The sequence below is a fragment of the Molothrus aeneus genome, chromosome 16 (genome assembly GCF_037042795.1).
Source record: "Molothrus aeneus isolate 106 chromosome 16, BPBGC_Maene_1.0, whole genome shotgun sequence".
Lineage (NCBI taxonomy): Eukaryota > Metazoa > Chordata > Aves > Passeriformes > Icteridae > Molothrus > Molothrus aeneus.
Genome location: NC_089661.1, coordinates 13304093 through 13320560, shown reverse-complemented (window position 1 = coordinate 13320560; position 16468 = coordinate 13304093). Strand labels below are relative to the sequence as shown.

The following is a 16468-nucleotide window of genomic DNA, read 5'->3' as shown; positions in this document are numbered from 1 at the left end:
GGGATGGTGCTGTCCCTGCTCCCCTCCAGGCTGTGTGTGACTGCCCTGGCAGTAAGGGTGACAGGGATGGTTGCAGTGACATCATCTGGGGGCTGTGAGATGCAGGTGCATGTGGGGATGCCCTGGCACAGCTCAGGCATGGGGATTTTGCCTCTCTCACCTATTGATGGTGGCAGAAACAGCACTGTGTGGGTTGGTGCATTGGATTTTGGTTGGAAACAAGAGAAGGCCAATATGCTGGGAGGGTTTGAGTCCTGCTTGGGTAGAACTGCATCTCTCCTCCTTTTCTGTGATTGCATGGCTCCTCCAGAGAGACTTCTCTGGCCTAATTGCACTTTTCAGTCCACTGTCTTAACTGTTGGAGCACAAGATAACAAACATATCTCCTTTCAGGTCCTGAGAGGAGGGGTACAGAGAAATACTCATGTGGAGAGACTGCTGGGAGAGCCAGGAGAACCCCTAGCAGCTAAATCTTAAAAAAAACCCTTTAGGGTGAATCTGTGTTTGCCTGACTCCCTTGTGATTTTATTTTATCTTCCAGTTCCTCATGTGAGCCTGACTGCCATGCTGGGGCATTGACACTCTGGGGTGCAGCTGTTTAAAATGGCAGAGAGAGGTGGGAATGAAGAAGTGATTAACTTGAACAGCTTCAGCAATCACAGAGGGAAAGGTGAGTACTGATTTGTGCCTGTTTCCAAAACACTCTTGTGAAACTGCTGAGCAGCAGGATTCACAGACACTGAGCTTCCAGGGAGCTGCTGGAGGTCTGTTCTGTCACATCACACACTACTGACTTAGCCACCTACAGAAACTCTTTCATATTATGCAGGCATGCTAAATATTTGGCTCTTGTCTTTCTCATGTTGTACTGCCTCAAGGGATGTTGCTGACTTCTTGGGAACACTGTGTAGATGTGTTTCAGCAGATCCAAGGAGGATCCATCCTTCTGAGAACCCCACAGGAGACAGGCTGACCCTAAATTTATGCTCTCATAGGGCTGTGTGCATTGGCACCCATTCCCTCAAGGGTGGAATTTAAAGTGAGGCTTTCTCTGTATGCCTGAAAGGTGATAAATGAACACTCATGCTAAAAAATAAGCCAAAACATGTCAGATTTTAGGGAAAAGCATAGTTGTATGCTCTCTGTGCAGTACAGAAACCCTCTATTTCTGCCTTGAATCTCTCTCCTGTGTTCCAGCAGCTGTTGAGTAGCATCTGTATTCCATTCTTGACAAACCTTGAGGCACAAGGTTGTCATTACCAGCAGGGTACCTTCTGCACCCACAGCCACAGGCCTTATCTTGGCCCTGCATAAGGTACTCCTGCAAAGCCTCTCTTTCAGAAGAGGCTGGATTGCACAAAGACCCTTATCTCTCTGCTAGATTGCACTACACTTTAACAAAGAAAATGCAATGTCCCTGAGATACTGGAAGTTCAGGATTTCTCTGCAGAAGTACTCCCTACTTGCCTTGTTTGTCATAACTTTTGCAGCAGCTTGACTCGTGCTGGAGTTCAGGGTAGTAGAAGATTCTTTGTGAGTGTCAGTGGCTGTCCCTGCAGTGCTGTTGTGATGAGCTGAAGCTGTGCAGGTGTTTTGCTGGAGGCTGAGGGATGCAGGGGTGGCTCTTACAATGCCTTGCAGAGGAATTGGTGACCTCTGAACACTTCTTCCTGCAGTGCAAGTGGGAAAATTGCTTTCTCAGATGTTTCAGTGCATGTACCCTATAATTCTATTTATTTACCTTGAGCCAGCAGCTAACTTCAACTTTACTTACTGTTCTGCAGACTGGATAAACCACAGAGATGAAAGTCTGATCACAATATCAGATTCCTCAGATGAAGATTTGCCTTTGTTGCTGGAGATGCCAGAAAAGCAGCAGACTGAGGAGGATGATGATGATGATATAGTCATCTTAGCAGAGGTAACTTTTCATTGTTGTTGCTGCTGTGCTGTATTCATGGCCTGTATTGACAAGACTTGTGCCAGTACCTGATGCATTCCTCTGAGTCCTGCCTGGTTATAGCAATCTGCTTGGGATGTCTGAAATAACAGTGAAATGATGGCATATTTTGGGCACAGGAGGGGAGAACCAGACTGTGGAACTGCATTGTGTAGTTTAAGTTCTACTTGATGAAGGTTGTAGCTCCCATAAAGTTGTCTGTTTGAATCCAGCAAGGTGGAGTGCTTTGCAAGAGGACTTGATCTTCCATAAAATATTTTCAAACCATGCCTTGTTTGATTTATAAATGTACTCTGTATGCTTTATATTCCTCTATGCTATTTGCATTCATGTTGGGCTGTTGCAGGCACTGATATTTTTTCAGCATTTCATATCTATCTTATATTAAGAATATATTCCACTTTCCTGTTAAATTAACCAGAAGCACTGAGAAAATGGGTTGCAAAGCTGACCTTTCTGCTTTTAGTTGAAAACAGCAGCAGAGAACACTCAGGCTCTGTTGGCATACAGCAGTCTGTCTGCCAGAGGCAAGAACAAGGCCAGAGATTAATATTTGGAGCTTTGGTTCCTGCCTGTTTAAATAAATTGGTGAGAACACAAATATGTCATCAGTTAGTTCTTCCTGCCCAGACTGTTTTACTGGAAGGGAAGTGAGTACTGAGGTGAGCTTAGGAAATTATTCCAATTTGAAAGTCCTGTGCATCCCCAGTTCTGCTGAAGGTTCTCGTAGCACCTGGGGACAGGCTGATGACACAGATGTGTGGGGTGCAGTTCTGTGCTTTATTAAACATCTTGCTGAACAGACTGTTTATCAGTTTCCCATCAGAAGTTTTCTTAGATGCAGAAGTATCTGGAGCAAGGATTCTGACACAGAGACAAGACTTCCTCCTTTCTCTTGTTGATGTCCTTTTCAGACCCCAAAGCATCAGCAGCCCCTGCGTCCCAATGTCATCAGACCGGCTGCTCCATGGCAGGGTGCAGACACTGTGGGAGAAGGGGGATCCAAAAGTGCTGTGGAGCCTTTGAGCACAGACCTGCAGCATTCAGCTCTGCCCTGTGAGGGAGATGGGAATACCCTCGTGCTGGAGAGCAATGCTGGACCAAGCAGGGGTGAGAGTGTGGATGTTGCCTTGCAGCAGCCAGGACCATCTGAGCTGAATGGCCCCAGATCTGAACTTACAGGTAGCCAGGAGCCTGGCCCAAGTTTGCTGCCACTGATCAAGGTGCATCCACAGCCTGCTGATAACACAAAAATCATTAGTCTGGAGAATGCAGACCTTCCACCTCAACAGGAGGAAAGGATGGAAGCTCGGGAATGGCAAGGAAAGAACTTGGAGCCAGAGCAGAAACTTGAAGGCATAGCTGCTAAAAGTACCCCGGAGCAGGGGGAGATGCAGGAGAAGGGCCAGCTGGAGGAGAAGGGCCGGCTGGAGCCTCGGCACTTCCCACTGCCGGACGATGAGCCCCGGGCTGTCGCGAACGGCCGCGCTCCCCAGCGAGGGCAGCCAGAGGCAAACCCGGCATCTCTGCAGGCGTACGGAGGGAAGGCTCCAGGGCCCGCCTTCCCCCGGCCCGAGCCGCAGCAGGACGGCATTCCCGGCCCTGCCTCCCCGCAGCCGGCACATCCCCCCGAGGAATCGGCTCCGCAGGCGGGGACAGACAACGAGCAGCCCGGGCCCGCCTTCCCCGCGCAGGGCTCGCGTGAACTCGGCTCAGGGGACGTGCCAGAGCAGGGAGCTGCTGGGCAGGAGCAGGACCTCACTGCCCTGCTCATCAGAGAGACTGTAAGTATTCCCAGGGCTCCTCTGCCTCCTGTGTGTGTGATGTTTTCAGACAGGTTTTTCAAGGTGCGTGGCATCTCACATGCTCAGGACACACAGTTGCAAATCCTCTTTGCTTTGGCTGAGGTTCAGCCACACACCAGGTGAGGAGCATGTGATGAACTGTCTTGGAAAACTTTTACTTAACATGAAATAATCTGTGTCTGTTCCCTGAAAGACCCTCTTGGATCTGGTCTGGTTTTATCTGGTTCTTTCCTAACCCAACACTGTAGAGCTGGTTTAAGATTGGATATAAAACTAAATGAGTAAACCTGGGACACTAAACAGTGTCAGGGGGATACAGGGTGGAGAAGAGAAGTTTTAGGGACACGTGGCTGAGAGCCAGGACTGCTTTCAGCTGCCTCTCCTACAGGAGTGTGGTCCATGCCCATGTTAATGCCACCAAGGGTAAGGGTTGCCCTTGCAGTTTGGATTTTCAAGTCCCAGCACCAAGGAGTAAGTGGATAAGCACCATGAGGACTTGTGCATGTAAACTGCACATGCTCCATGTGTGAAGCTTAGCATGAGGGACACTGGCTATGACAGCAGCCACCAAGAAGGACACTCCTTATCCTTTGGTATATCCAGCAGCTTGGGCAGCGTGGTGTATCCATGATAAATAAAGCTAAATAAAAATGTGGTGATTCACTTGTGTGATATTTGCACACCCTTCCCCTTGATTGCTAGGGAGGGTTTGTTGAATATTTTTTCTTGCAAATAGGCATAATCTTATGTGTTTGTATCTTCTACCACCACCCCATCCCCTCCAAGTCTTCCCCCCACATCCCATGGCTAATTCTACTTGGGAAAACTGGAGTTGAGGAATATATTTTTTTAAGTAGCAGTCTAACAAAATTCGGTTCTTTCCAAGACCTCGTTGATCAGTGCCTTTGAGATGGGTAAGAGGCTATTCTTGCAGTGTCAGTCCAGTCTTGCAAAGCAAAATACCACATGGTAGCAGTAGCTGTACAGAAACCCCAGAGAGAGCAGCAAACACTGGGAGAGCCTTCACAGAAATGCCACCAAAGGTTTGTTTTCTGTTCTGCTCTCATTGCTGGTGTGTCTGTACGTGTTGTTGGTTTATTTCCTGTTGCTTTGGAATGTTGTATTTCAGCACATAATCTGGAGCTCCTTGCTGCTCATGCTGAAGGTAAATATTCCCTTTCCTTGGGTTGAAGTTCATTCCCATGGAGCCTGAATCTCTCCTTAGGCCAGGTGCTTGTGGCTTTTCACATCCCTGGCCTCACTCTTCCTTTGAGAAAGAGCTGTTAGCAGTTATCCTGTGGAGCAAGGCTGGGTGCCTATAAATGATCTCTTGACCATTTTGCCCCAAGTCTCAGGATTTTTTTGATTAATTACATATAAATCCCCATCCTGGGTGCTATGTCTGTTACACACCTTCTCCAATACCTATATAACCTTTACCTTTTCCTACTGTAGGAAGCAAGATTCCCAGATGTGAAGAAGGAATATATTGAAGAATTAATCCTCCTCAAGAACTGCTATGACTTAAATGTGTAAGTATAGAGGCAAGGACCAGAGTGTGTCATACAACTGCAGCACTTCCATCCTGCCAGGGACTCTGCTTTAGAGCACATCCAGGCTGGGCCTTCAGCACTGCTTTGGTGGTACCACAGATTCTTTTTTTTTGTTCTTCTAATTGAGCTGGTTTTAAGTCCTTTCTAGTTCTGTTGTGCTGTAGCTTCTCTGCTTTTAAGATAATTTACTTATTTAAATGTACTGCATATAATTTTGTCTTACCTATTACTAGAGCTCTTAAAAAGAGTGAGTGTCAGGATTAAGGTGTTATGAGGACTGCTATAAAACAGTATGGAGATGGGTTGGTGAGTTTTGAGTTGGAGGAAATCATTCCCTCCTTCATTTCACTGGTTTTTGGAGTTTTCCAAGTAAAGCTGACACTGGCTTCAGTCCATTATTTGGTGTCATGATGTTGGCTTTTATCCCATTTACTTGCTCAAGTAGCAGTAAATTTGTTTGATTTCTCTCACATCACTACTTGGGGATAGACAGAGCAAACACATTTAAGGGCTGGTAGGATTGGTTCTAGAGATCTGATGAGGGACTGATTTTGGTCAAACCGAGCAGAAATGTGAGCAAGAAAATGAAATAAAAGGAGAGGAAAGCTAATGTGAGGACTTGCTTTCCAAATGGCATTAACAGCTCAGAAATACCTTAATGTTCATCATGCTGGAGGTTTCTGGGAGTCAAGTTAGAGTCAAAAGTTAAAAAAAAAGTGATTATTCACTTTTATTCACCTTCCTGCTGAGTTGCATCATCCCCCTGCCCTTCTGGGTGGAGCTGGGGAGTGAAGGATTGATTGTGCTGGCACCAGCAGCACTGAGGGGAGATGGTTTGAAGTAAATCACTTGTGACTGGTGTCTGATGCTTGGTGGCCTCTCTTTCTCCCTCTGCAGCTGTGTCTGTTATCTCCAGCATGTCCAAACTGGTTACTGTGTGATCCAAGAATGAGCAGTAGGTGTTGGTTGCCAGAGTGTTCATTTGTATAAACCCAATGCCCTTTCCAGCTAACTGGGGCACTAATTAAGCAGCATTTAAGTGCTTGAGGCTTACAATTAGTCACTGGGCCATAAGTGAGTTAACTGGTGAGGAACTAAGGGTGATCCCATCCATTGGGCACAGATTTCCTGTTCTGCTGTGCTGCCTGTGCTGTGAAGTTGTGTCTCCCAAGTAGGGCTTCTTGGTTAGAAAGTGAGCAGACCAGAACTTCATTCTGGTCTTTCAAAAGTGCTTTCTCTGCAGTGGTGGAGCAGCTTTGGGGTGCCCACACCACGGACTGGGTGCACTTCAGGGTGGAGGGTTGTGGTGGGAATGTAGAAGACAAGCAGAGCCATTCCTTGGGGCAGCTGGGCTGTTGAAGGTGTGCATCTGGCTGCAGGACCCTCCCAGATTGTGTGAAAAAAACCTCGGGTTTGTGTCCTGGGGGGATTTAGTGAAGCCTGATGGAATTAAATCCCACTGTTGGCTTCTGTCAGTCTTAATGTGTTCCTTCCCTTTTTTGCTCCCGAAATCTCTTCTCTCCCTTTGTGTGCCACAGACCCAGGGAGATGAAAAGGTGCTTCCAGGCTTCCCTGTAGGCCTGCTACAGTGCCCGCTCAGCGGTGCGTTACCCACTTACTGGATGATAAAGATTTCTTCTCCATATTTTTATTCCTTTAACCAAACTATCTTTTGAGTTGTCACTGCAGCTTTTGTGTGAGAACAAATGGGTCAAAGCACTGGTCAGCCTGGCTGGCAGGGTCTGTTTGATCTCCATGGTGTGTCAAGCTGAATCAGGCTTGAAATATAATAACTAAGGGTGAGTGGTTTTGGGCAGGGGTGAGGCTTTTAACCAGCTCTGTGTCCTGTGGTGCAGATATTAATGAACAGTGCCATGAGTGTGGGTGTGCTGTGCAGCAGGACCCACTTAACTGATTGTCACACACTGGAGGACAACATCCACCAAAATCCTCAGCGTGTAAATGGCAACATGCAGGAGAGTTCAAATGTACCCTGGCCGTGCCCCAGCTGAAACCCTTTCCTTAGAGCCACGATCTGAGCTCCTTGAAGTTTCTGTTTTGTTGCATTAAAACAGTTATCTTTTACCAAAGGGGAGGCAGGAGGTGGGAGCTGGAAGCTATTAAATGCTCAGTGCCAAGATATTTATTGTTTTCCCTGAAATGATCTTCTTAAAACTTTCAGCTGATGTGAAAGATAAGATGTGGGAGCCCCTCTTAGCAGGGTATCATCTATTCAGCTTTTGTGTGCAGGAGCATTCACACTCAGTCAAAAGCTTCTGGCTCAATATGTCAATACCTGATTAAACAAAAAGAAATGTCCCTGCTTTGAATGTGAAAGCAGAGCTAAAGTAATCGTGCCTTGATAGTGAGTTAATGCTTCAAGCCAGTTCAGATTTCTTAATTAGGGACTGATTTCTGACATCAGGAATATAAATTAGCTGCAATTATGTCTTTGCTGCAGCCTAGCACCTTCTCATTCCAATAGTTCTACAAATGTTAATTGCTTGTCCTGGCTCTTTTCAGAAGGATCTTATTCTGCAGCTGGGGAAACTGAGGAACAGCTTGTGTTACTTGCCCCAGCCAGCACAGCTGCTTGGTGAGGGTTGAGAAAAAGCTGTGGGAGCCTGATTCAGGCTGGCCTTTCAGAAGGGTTTCTGGAGTATTTGTGGTTCTCCACCAATGGGACATTTGAAAACCCCTTGCTGAGTCTTTTCTAAGCTAAAATAATCAGTTAAACTGCAGTTACCTGACAGTTATGACTGTTTGTGGTAGGACCTCAGATATGCTGCATTTACAGGCTATTAGGCAAATTTTCAGCAATTTTAGTGGTTATTTTCTAAGTGCTGTTCTCACCAGACCAGTTTCTAGAGGAATTTGGGTAATGCTCTGTGATTGCAAACTTTCTTACAATGAAACCTGTATTCAGAGTTTGTATTCCATGGAGATACACATCTTAAACTTCATTTTGTCTCTGCTTTAATCATGGAGTCACAGAATAGATTGGGTTGGAAAGGCCATTAACCATCACCTAGTTCCATCCTCTCTGCTGTGGTCAGGGACACTTTCCACTGAACCAGGTTGCTCTGGCTGCTTTAATGTGAAGGCAGACTGAGAATGGAGGCTTTGATTCAAGTTTGAATCTGCAATAGTTTGTTGAGGAAGACGTGACCCTTTTGTGGGTTTTGTAGAGATTTTTGTGCTGGTTTTTTCCATATATGATTAGTAGCTCATCCATACAAGCTTTATGTATATAAACTTAATTATTGAAAGACAAACCTATTTGCTTTTCCTTCTGCATCCACACAGCTGATTCTTTTTCATTTAACTCTCAGTCATTTAGTTACCATTTGCTCTAGTCCAGGACCACCCTTGGTCCTTACAGAGCAGGCTTTGACTGTGACCTCATAATTATCCAATACTAAAAACTTGACAAATGAGAAATGAACCTGAGCTCCCCAACCCTGAAGTAACAATCTTTATCTTTTCAGACTTTGTAACTTTCTTCTGGAAAATCCAGATTACCCAAAGAAGGAAGGCAGAGTGGTTTTAAACCCCAGCAGCAGCCTGCTTGCCAGCCAAGATGAGACAAAGGCAAGTGAGAGTATCCACATCTCCTGCTGCCTCTGGGCAGTCTGTTCAGCCTGAGTGGACCTTGGGATGTCTGCTTTGATTAGTGTGTGTTTGCAGAGTGCTTGACTGAGCCTGGCTTTCACAGGAGGCCTCTGGGTGTGTGTAAGGCAGCGTTAAATAGCAATAATTAGTTGCTTGCAAGATGACTTCCAAGCCTTTCCTGTTTGGTTGTGCCAGAGCTGCACAGTGTCTGCTCCTTTGCCTCCAGCAAGCCCCTCTGCCCTGCCTGCCTGTCACTGCCCCATCTCAAGTGTTCATTTTGATAACTGAGACAAGAATTCCACAATCATTCTGTCACATGAAGTAGCCTTGGCCCTCGGGTCTCTCTTATGAGGCCTTTAGGCATTGCCTTGCAGCCTTCTAACTGCAAATCTCCCTACAGATGCTTGATTTTGTGCTTTAAAGCATCCATTTAAAAAAAAAATTCTCTCTGAGCTACACTCTGAGGATGTTGCGTGGCCTGGGAGAGATGTTGAATACCTCTTTCTACTCTTGGAAGCATCTCTCTACCTTGAGCTGATAAAGTTGTTCACTCTTCATCATGAACAATTTTCTAAATATTTCTTCTCCTTGCTGTGTCAGGCAGCCACACACCATGGTTTTAAACAACATTTTGCCTTGTGCAGGTCACCTGCAGAGGTGCCTGGGCCAGTAGGCTTTGCACCCACACTGGGCTAAGGTGCTCAGAGCTGGGTGCCACATACCCTGAATTTTGGGTGGTCTTGCAGAATGCCCTGATCACTGAGAGAGCCATTTGTGACATTCCTGTGTGTATTTATAGCAGCCTTTTCATCTTTTTCATTTTCTCCTTAGGTGCCTAAAGTGGACTACTTTGATTTTTCCAAACTCGCCCCCCTTGACCAGCGGTGCTTTATTCAGGCAGCTGATCTCCTCATGGCAGACTTCAAAATGCTGAGCAGCCAGGACATCAAGTGGGCACTGCATGAGCTCAAGGGGCACTATGCAATCACACGAAAGGTGCTCCAGCTCAAGTCTGTTTTCTTTCCTGGGCTTATCTCCCATGTCTGCAGAGAGCCCTGTGATGGCTTTGGCCTTACTGTACCATCTGCTGCTGTGTGGTTATGGGTTTTATAATAATCTTCCTTTCCTTTTAAGAAGTTTTAATCCATTTAGTAGAGATTTTCAAAATTTATTGGCCAGACAGAATGCTGCAGGAAGTTTTTACTTTCCCTAATAGGAGAGCTGGGGAAACATGACCTGGCTCATGGTGGGTGATGCATTAAACTGGGAAGTGCTCCTGTGTGTCGCCACTGAAGTGCAGTATAATTGCCAATAAAACCCTGGCATTTAGTTAAATCTTAAAACATTTAACTGCTGCTGCTGGTTAACTGGCTGCATGGAATTAAGAAGCAGCCTGAGTATCACTATCTTGTTTTGTCTTATTATGACCTGTGGCATGAGTCCTGTATTGCTTGTAAAAGAGTTTCACTGTCATGGAGATGCAAAGACACTTGTTTGAAGTATCAGCAAACTGAATGTCAGTGTGGGTTCAAGTTTTTGACTTAGATCTGCTCCTCTGATATGCCTTTGCTTGAGCTTGTTTCTCTACTGTTCCAGGACTTAACTAAAACAAAACTTGTTGTCTGTTCTCTTGATTTGATTGAGCACTGAGTATTTGAACTTCACCTTTTTAAACAAGAAGCCAAACCCAGCAACAAAAAAAGAAGCCAAACCAGCTCTGTTTAATACAGCTGGTGCTCACTTTGGTATTAACAGCTGAGCTGTTATGAAGTATCATTCACCTGCTTTGTTTTTATGGAATAATTACTTTGAGTACATAAAGCAACAAGGTGAGCAGAGGAAAGATGTATATTTGCCTCTCTTTGGAGTGTTTGGCTTTCTAGTTTTGGATCAGTCCTATGCCCATGTTTGTACTGTGCTTCAGCTTGAATTAAGTGCTCCTGCTTTCTTCCAGGCACAGGATTTAAGGCTGTATGTTGTTTTCTAGGCCTTTTCAGATGCTATCAAAAAGTGGCAGGAGCTGTCTCCCGAAACCAGTGGGAAACGAAAAAGGAGGAAAGAAATGAATCAATATTCCTATATAGACTTCAAATTTGAGCAAGGTAAATGCCAAGCTGTGTGTATTGTGCTCTCTGCATCATTATTGTAAGCAGAACTGGCTTGCAGCTGAAAGCAGCTCTTGAAAGGGGATGTGGTCCCAAGAGAGCTGAGTTTCTGTCAGTGGTATCTGTTTTGGAGATGCTCCTCATTAGCACCTCTGCTTGGTAAAGTGCTGTGTGAGCTGCTGAAAGTCTGCAGCTGGTGGTGTATGCAGGAAGAAGGATTGAAGCTTTGTTCTGGCTGCTTTATCCCTTTTTATTGAGCCTTTCACTCTGCTTCAGGGGACGTGAAAATTGAGAAGCGCATGTTCTTCCTGGAGAACAAGAGAAGGCACTGGAGGACCTATGACAGGCTGTCCCTTCTCCCCCCAGTGCTGCTGGAGCAGGAGTTCTATGAGCAGAAAGTCAAAGAGATGGCAGAGGTGAGTGATAGGAGCTGCTTTGATCATGTGCAAATCTTCAACAACTGTTGAAGTTTTGGCCCTGAACATGAAAAAATCTGTCTCTTACAGCAACTCAAACACTGAACCAAGTATTGAATAACTATGTTTTCCCCTTCCCTACCTGTTACATATATCTCTTTCCAAGAAACTCCATTATAAAGGAAAGAAGCCAAGCACAGAATTTCATATTTACTTAAATATGCAGCTGCTGCTTGTGCAAACACCATTCTGGAGGGGGGAGTTTGCTATGAAGTGGCAAAAACTCTACCAATTAACTCTTTCCTCTAATTGTTAGCAGGCTTCTTTGCTGCTTTAGGGCATGTAGTTGCAGCTCAGTGTTGGTGGTGAGGAATGGCCAGGCCCAAGGCAGTGTGTCCACTCACTGTGCCCTCCCCAGGCTGGCAGTCCTGTGGCTCCACAAGGGTTTGTCCTGTGCTGAGAACTGGGTGTTTTGAAGCAGAGCCTGCAACACCCACTGCTGTGTTGTCTTCCTCTCCTAGGCTGAGGAAAGAGTGAACTCACAGCTCGGCACCCACAGTCCTTTCTAAAGTAGCTCCTTAAAGATCCTTGTCTCTTAGGCAGATGGATAAGGTCTCCTTTGAAACAAAAAGCTCATGTTCTCTGGAGGGGCCCATTGGGTGAGATCATCTCTGCCCATGGAAACCTGAACCCCACAAGACAGAATTTGGTTCTTTGTTCTTGCTGCCTTTGCTTCTCCCATCTGTTTTAGCTGAATCATAAATAGCTTAATGGATTGGAGGGATGGGCTGAGTGATGTTATGAGCAGACAGCGAGCCTTTTATGGTGGTTTGTGAGTCCTGAGATAATGTAAATGAGTGGAGAGTTTGGAAAATTGCTTTATCTATTCTGTAAATACAGATGCACATGTCTCTTGCAGCATGCAGACTTCCTCCTGGCTCTGCAGATGAACGAGGAGCAGTATCAGAAGGTCAGTGTCTATAATGTTCTAAGTTGAATTCAGCTTGTGCACAGACACTGTTTTGCACTTCCTCCTTCACAGAGACTTTTAGCTCTGGAATGGAGCTTTTCTGAAGCTGTATTTCACTGTGCTGCTTTTGCTGAGCTGGCAAAACCTGTGTAATGTTTGTTGGCTGGCTTTTAGGAAAGGTAGACAGGAGCTGAGGCCAGCAAGACAGTATTGATGCATGTAATGATCTGTAGTAATTCAGCTTGTATCTTCACTGCTCAGAACAAACATTGCAACAGAATAGCATCAGGTTTGCTCTCATTCTTGCCATTATGGCTGTTTCAAACAGACCCACTGTTGTTGGAGCTTGGCCAGTGAGAAGGCCTTCCTTGTTTGCAGAAAGAATTCTTTAAAAACCTGAAAATCATCTCTTCTGTTTCAGAGAAAATGTAGAGAACAGTTCAGCAGCTGTGCATTACATTTTGGTTTCAATGTTCATTTCCTTTTCAAACTTTTGAAAAGTGAGCTATACTTATACTTTTTAGCAGTGGCAAACTTCTCCACCCCCACAGTTAAGAGGCCAAGACAGGGTCTGCCCAGGCAGATGGTAAATGTTCCTTTAGAGGGTAACAGATCTGAATCTTGGTTTTCCCCATGAGAGTGGTGGCACACTCAAGCTGCTTCCCTGTGACTGCAGCTTCCCAATTCCAAAATGCTGCTCTGCCTGTGAGCTAAGAATTATTAATCACTGCATGTTCTGTAGCTTTTTGGAACCTGTCAAGCAGGACATGTAGAGGCATAGTGACTTAAAACTGAGTTTCTGATTGCACTTAGGGAATTTGGACCACCAAACAGGGTATCTAATGGAATGGTGTATATCTGCAGCTGTTTTTTAGCATTAATGCTGGCAGGTTTTTGTGCATTGCAGTTGTGTGTGTGTTGCTATAGCTGTTGATGTTTTGATGCTGGTTCCTCTGGTGGCTGCAGGACGGGCAGATGATCGAGTGCCGCTGCTGCTACGGGGAGTTTGCCTTCGAAGAGTTGACTCAGTGTGCAGATGGTCACTTGTTCTGCAAGGAGTGCCTAATTAAATATGCTCAGGAGGCAGTTTTTGGCTCTGGGAAGGTAAGGATTTCACAACTGGACAAGGGAGAAGTGGGTAATTGCTGTTGGGAGATGACATTGCTGTTTGTGTAGTGTTGTTACTTAAAACAGATGTAACTGCACTTCCAAGGAAATACTTGAATGGAATGGTGTCCTGAAATCCAAGTCAGTCTTGCCATCAAGTGAAGCCAACAACTTCACAATGTGATCTTTGCACGGGATTTCAGGGTTACTAACCTCCTTTTTTTTTTTTTTTTTTTTAGCTCTATGCTTAGCAATTTGATAGTTAGGAAAACTTTATACAACACTCATAGTAAAACAATAACTTGTTTGGATTTTATTTTCTACTAAATAAACCAGTGGTATCTGCACAGAGAACAATTATCTCCGACTTGGCCTGTCTCCTTCTACCTAAGAGTGTTTGTCCTTCATAATATCACTGTGATCCCAACTTAATTGGGGGGTTGATTCCTCTATGGTACTAACCTCCTTAGTCTCTGATTTATCCAGCAATTATCCTGGTACTTAGCTGAGTTATAAACAAGTCATTAACCTGCTCTGAAGTGTGTCTGCTCCTTTGCCTCAGGATATGATGCTCAAACTGTGGGATGCTGTTGTACTTTGGGATCCATTTCATGTAAATGTATAAACTGGCAGCTGTATTTTATATGACTTTATTGAAAAGAATGTAATGTGTGAGTGCTGGTTCTCAGCAGAGACTGAACAATAATAATGGGCTGATGCATGGTCACAGTGAACTTGGAGTGAATTGTGATCCTAGCTGGCAACAGCATCTTCCTGCCCAGTGCTTGTTTGAGGCCTGATTTGTTTAATTAGGCTTGTTCTTTCTGTAGTGAACTCATTCTCTGGCAGTCAGGTGGATTTAGATGAGATATTGGGAAAAAATGTTTGTTATGGGGCACTGGCACAGGTTACCCAGAGAAGCTGCAGATGCCCCATCCCTGGAAGTGTCCAAGGCCAAGCTGGACAGGGCTTGGAGCAAGCTGGGATAGTGGAAGCTGTCCCTGCCCATAACAAGGATTTGGAACTGGATGATTTTTAAAGTCCCAAAACCCAAGTCATTCTGAGACCTGCTGACTTCAGCCCTTGCTCTGTCTGAGCAAGGCTCTGTGATTTCCTTGGAAATGTTCTGGATCCTGAGTTGCTCTTTGCTAATGTCATACTGAACCTGAGCCCTCTTTCCAACCCCAGTCAGAGCTGAGCTGCATGGAAGGCAGCTGCACGTGTTCCTTCCCCACCAGTGAGCTGGAGAAGGTGCTTCCAGAGACCATCCTCTGCAAATACTACGAGCGCAAGGCCGAGGAGGAGGTGGCTGCTGCCTGTGCAGATGAGCTCGTCAGGTGGGTGTCCCACGGAGAATGCTGCACTTACTGCTGTGCAAAATTGTTCCCTGGAACTCTACTTTTGTGCTGACTCTGAGATAGGTAGCTTTTAAAGAACTGGATTATAAATTCAGTCTTCTGCCTTCCCAGGTCTGTTTTTATTCTGCCTTTGACTAGGAGCAGATTAAAATTCAATAGACTTGTCTCCCCCAAGACTTGCTTGCCAGCTCTGTGCTGATCCACTAAATTACATGGTCAAAAGCAGTGCTGAGCATATAATATTTTGATTGCAAACGGGGAAGTGATTGAAGAAATATGAGCAAAAAGGCAATAGTCAGCACATCCTGGCAACAGGCATTGGGTTGGCAGCCTTAGCAACTTCCATGCAGCTATTTGACTAAATCAGCTTTCAGCAAAGCTATGTTTGGCACTCTGCATTAATGGCATCTTGTTTTGGGCTACAGGTGTCCCTTCTGTAACTTCCCAGCTCTGCTGGACAGTGATGTGAAGCGGTTCAGCTGCCCCAATCCCCGCTGCAGAAAGGTAATTGGGGCTTACTTCACATTTGGTCTCTTCTGGAGTGTTGGGGAAGAGAGCTGGGAGGACAGCTCACCCTTCCTAGTAGCAGTATCTCATGTGACTGCATAGGGGCAGCAGAGTGTTTGCTGGATCCTACTGATCTTCAATAAAATTGGGTGCCTGGACAGGTGAATTTCAGGGCACTGTTGCTGGAGGAGGTGTCCTGTCTTTTCTTGGAAGATGTTGGCTAAAAAAGCCTAATAGTTAAATTCTGTTGCCTGGAGAAGTTGAAGTTGCCAGCACTGAACTCTGGTGTGAAAATCGAACTTAGTTTGGGGGAGAAAGCTGTGTATGAAATATGCTCAATTCCATTTTAGATCTCCAGATAGGTTTTGTTAACATCTACCCTTCACAATGGGAAAAGGAATGTCCTGGTGTTGGGGCAAGGAGGTTTGCTAGGCACTAGGTGGCAATGTTGATTCACGTTTAAATCTCAGTTTTTTTCTAACTGTTTTTGCAAAAGCCGAGCTGTTTTCAAAATGTACATATGTCAGCACTAAAAAACAGAATTTGGGCTTGAAAAACATGAACCCTTCAATGGGCAAAATGAATTGAAGTTGCTTTTTCCCTAAAATGTGTAATGCAGCAGAGTGATCGTGTAAGAGGGATCAGTGCTGAAATGTTCCTTTCCTACTGCTTCACTGTTTCATTTCCTTCCTAGTGTGCTGCCTGTTCCCCCCCTCCCTGGGGTTACAGCATTCCAGTGGGCTGGATTTCTGGTTTCCTGGACAGCTTGTGTTGATTCATTAGCTGAAAATCTGCTGAGTAGCTTTGTGCTCTTCTTAGAAGTCTTTAACGACTTCAGGACTTGAAGTCGAGGGTGAGGAATTTGGATAGCAGGATGTGGTGTCTCAGCATCAGCTGCAGTGGTTCTTCATATTCCTGCTATCTCCTCTCTCTCCAGAATGAAGGATTTCAGTTAATGCTCTTGCTTGCAGGAAATGGTTGCCCTAAGGGAGGAAAGGGCTAATCTGGGGAACTCCACAGAGCTTGGAGAGGATGCACTGGCTTTGCTAGCAGTGCCTCTGGCAGGCTTGCTGGT

The 16468-nt window shown here is 45.4% G+C and overlaps 1 protein-coding gene across 1 annotated transcript in view; it reads left to right on the top strand.

The window, feature by feature from the left end:
- The window catches only part of RNF216 (ring finger protein 216), a 76451-nt gene that overhangs the window by 13958 nt on the left and 46025 nt on the right, over positions 1-16468 (top strand). Inside the window, exons 3-14 of the mRNA XM_066561077.1 lie at positions 542-670; positions 1785-1921; positions 2875-3744; positions 5221-5297; positions 8807-8909; positions 9762-9926; positions 10918-11032; positions 11312-11451; positions 12371-12421; positions 13388-13525; positions 14717-14865; positions 15312-15390. Of these exons, the coding sequence (XP_066417174.1) occupies positions 604-670; positions 1785-1921; positions 2875-3744; positions 5221-5297; positions 8807-8909; positions 9762-9926; positions 10918-11032; positions 11312-11451; positions 12371-12421; positions 13388-13525; positions 14717-14865; positions 15312-15390 (2091 nt within the window). The 5' untranslated portion in view covers positions 542-603. The remainder of the gene's footprint in view (positions 1-541; positions 671-1784; positions 1922-2874; positions 3745-5220; positions 5298-8806; positions 8910-9761; positions 9927-10917; positions 11033-11311; positions 11452-12370; positions 12422-13387; positions 13526-14716; positions 14866-15311; positions 15391-16468) is intronic.